The sequence below is a fragment of the Pelmatolapia mariae genome, linkage group LG16_19 (genome assembly GCF_036321145.2).
Source record: "Pelmatolapia mariae isolate MD_Pm_ZW linkage group LG16_19, Pm_UMD_F_2, whole genome shotgun sequence".
Classification (NCBI taxonomy): Eukaryota; Metazoa; Chordata; class Actinopteri; order Cichliformes; family Cichlidae; genus Pelmatolapia; species Pelmatolapia mariae.
In genome coordinates this window covers 37,125,844-37,128,779 of record NC_086241.1, presented here as the reverse complement: position 1 = coordinate 37,128,779, position 2,936 = coordinate 37,125,844, and the positions used below count along the sequence as shown (strand labels likewise).

Below are 2,936 nucleotides of genomic sequence, written 5' to 3'. Positions count from 1 at the left end.
CTGTATAGGGCAGAAACAACTGCATTATCCTGCTGATAGAACTTCAGCTCTTTGTAACCATCTACAGAGACAGTATACTAATGCAAATCTAGCCAAAAATCAGTCAGTGCAGTGAGTCAATGCAGACCCCTGCCCAGCAGCCAGACCCTGAACAGGTAACAAAGACAGTGATGTCCAGTCAAGCTTGAGGCTTTTTCAAACTTGTGTTTGTTAGAGTAGAACCATTGTGGTGATCTCTGTGCAGCTTCTCTAGGCTGGTTTTCATCTTTGCTTCATCTTGCTGGTTTTGTGTTCATATGTTAAAAGTTAAAAGAAAGATTGTATGTCTGTCTTCATTAGGGCAGGGATTCATCTGGGTGTTTAGGAATGTCAGGTTTATATTATTAACTGGTAATTATAATTTTCCTCCTCCTCCTCTTCACTTCTTTTGCTGCAGACTTTTGTATAAACTGGTTATCTTATCACATTAGAGTATTTTTATTGTAGGCACATTACATTTTTTGTCTTCATTTCCAGCTATAAAGCTATATTCATACTGAATGCTGCTGTTTCTTACATCCCTGCTCTCTGCTGAGACACATGAAAGAACACAACAGACAAGGATGGGGAGGAGCAATGTGTACACGCTGTCTATTTGTGTACATGCATGACAAGAGTGTTGTTTCCATTGACATGTCTCCTTTGTATGAAATGGAGTAACATACTGAAGATAAAGGATAAACTCTGAAACTAAAATATAGTTCCTATAATGCTACTAGCAGTCTAATACATATACTAATGTTGGTTGCCATCGACATGAATGATACTTGCATCAGTCAAAATATTTCAGAAATGAAGTCCGTCAGTAGAGTTACTACAGTCTTTTCTTCCCCATCTCTGAGCCACACGGGTTTCTGTTCTTTACTTATGGCTGTTACTTCTCTGTTAGTAACTTTTCTGTAATAGAAAACTTAAAAAAACAACAACAAAAAAAACAATGGGGCTTTTTATAGTTATGAATAAAATAAATAATAGGACACAGCACTCATACATGACGATTGCAAGTCTTTCATTCTGTTTACATGATATTGGTGTCACAGGAGCCAGACTTCAATATTTTAAGTGTAACAATTTGTTTAACAGATTTTCTGAACCAGGGGTAAAATAAAGCATAAATTAGAGGGTTTAGACAGGCGTTTAAATAGAACAAACACAATACAAATGCAACAGATGAAGCACTGAGCATGGCATCTTGACCTGAGAGTGTGACACCAAAGTATGGGCAGAGACATATTAGAAACACAATGATAACAACACTGATGGTCCTTACTGCTTTCATTTCAGATTTCTTAACATTTGTACTTACTGACCCCTCGTGTGTCAGAGCTGCAATATGTGACCGCAGGGCACGAGCTTGAGTCATAGCCACAACAAATACATTTAGATAAAGAACTACAATCACAATGACAGGACCAATAAAGGACAACAATAGATCTGCAACTCCAAAAGCATGGCAAACAACAACCACACACTCCCCATAGCAGGAATTATACCTGCCAGGTTGCACCAGGTTGTCTTTTAGCACAAAACACTGGAAGACTGAAGAACAAATCCAACACAGATAAACACATGCTTTTGTTCTTTTTGGGGTGACTTTGGTAGAGTAATGGAGAGGGTAACAAATAGCCACATAACGGTCAAGTGATATGAGAACCATGGTTCCTATTGACGCAGAGGTAATAATGTAGTCCAAGAGAAAATACATACTACACATGAATTCACCAAGAAACCAGCAACCATCTATAATCATAATTTGAAATAACATCAGGAGACCCACCAGACAATCAGAGACAGCCAGAGAGAGGAGGAGGAGATTGGTGGGAGTGTGCAGCTTCCTGAAGACAAAAGACAGCGACACAGTTATTATTATTATTTGTAGCAACAAGTACAATTTTATACAGATAAAAGGAAAAAGCATTTCACTCAGACTCACTCAGATAGGATATCATATCATTTTTATCTTTTAGCCATAAAATCTTACTGTCTGCATATGTCTAACAAAATTATTACTTGAAATGTGAGATGGAGATGATGACCAGCAGATTAAGAGTCACAGTGAGCAAAGAAATGGAGGACAGGGTAATATAAATAAGTATAGAAAATGTATAAGGACGCATGGTCTTCCTGCAGGAGGAGTTGAGGAGTTGTGGAAAGCAGAGTTCAGTTTCTTCAAAGGTTTTCATCATTAGAAAAAGGAGGTTCCAGCTTTCTACCTGAAGCTCTTTGTTCTGTACCTGATTTATTTTCTTTGCTCACATTGCTCCTCCCTCTTGCCCACTGGTGGCAGTTTTCTTTCAGTATGTTTACAACTATGCCAAATCCTGCATAGTTTCATTGTGTATTGAGGTTTTTAAACTTTTTTCAGTGAAGTTCATGTACTTGATAGATTGCATGCATTACCTACAATCGGCTAACCCTGTTCTTCGACCCCAAAACCCCGAAATCTTCGACCCATTACTATCAGCCGTACCCTTGCTGGAACTTAGGAGATGCTACTTTGTCATTTATTTACCCTTCCACTGGTGCACATCCTCTGCCTCTACCTTCCCTGCCTAAGAGGTGCTACTAGGAAGCGGGGCAAACGGAGTGGGTTCCATGTTCGCTTTAAGGTCTACATTAAGGCACATGCTGCGGCTAACTCCTATTCCACTTTGGATATTTTGCAACTTCCTTTCTCCATTAAGGACCGGTTGTCCTTCAGACTGATTAGCCACAGTTGGATTTGTCCAGTAGGATGACAATCTTACCCAGCTTGCCCAGTGGTTTGTTCGCCTGCTCGGACATGGATTGGGACTCCCTAAACGATCTTTTTCTCACCTTGCGGTTGGATTCTTTGTTACTGATGGAAACTTGGATTCGCAGCATTCTTACACAGTGGGTGAGTGAACCGACACGTT

The 2,936-nt window shown here is 39.6% G+C and overlaps 1 protein-coding gene across 1 annotated transcript; it reads right to left on the bottom strand.

Annotated features, from left to right (window-relative positions):
- Positions 1-1,057: 1,057 nt before the first annotated feature.
- LOC134645918 (trace amine-associated receptor 13c-like) lies at positions 1,058-2,222 on the bottom strand. The gene is made up of 2 exons (XM_063499546.1): positions 2,050-2,222; positions 1,058-1,874 (listed from the first exon to the last, which is right to left on the bottom strand). Exons 1-2 carry the CDS (start codon positions 2,220-2,222, stop codon positions 1,058-1,060), a joined length of 990 nt encoding a protein of 329 aa, XP_063355616.1.
- Positions 2,223-2,936: the final 714 nt, after the last annotated feature.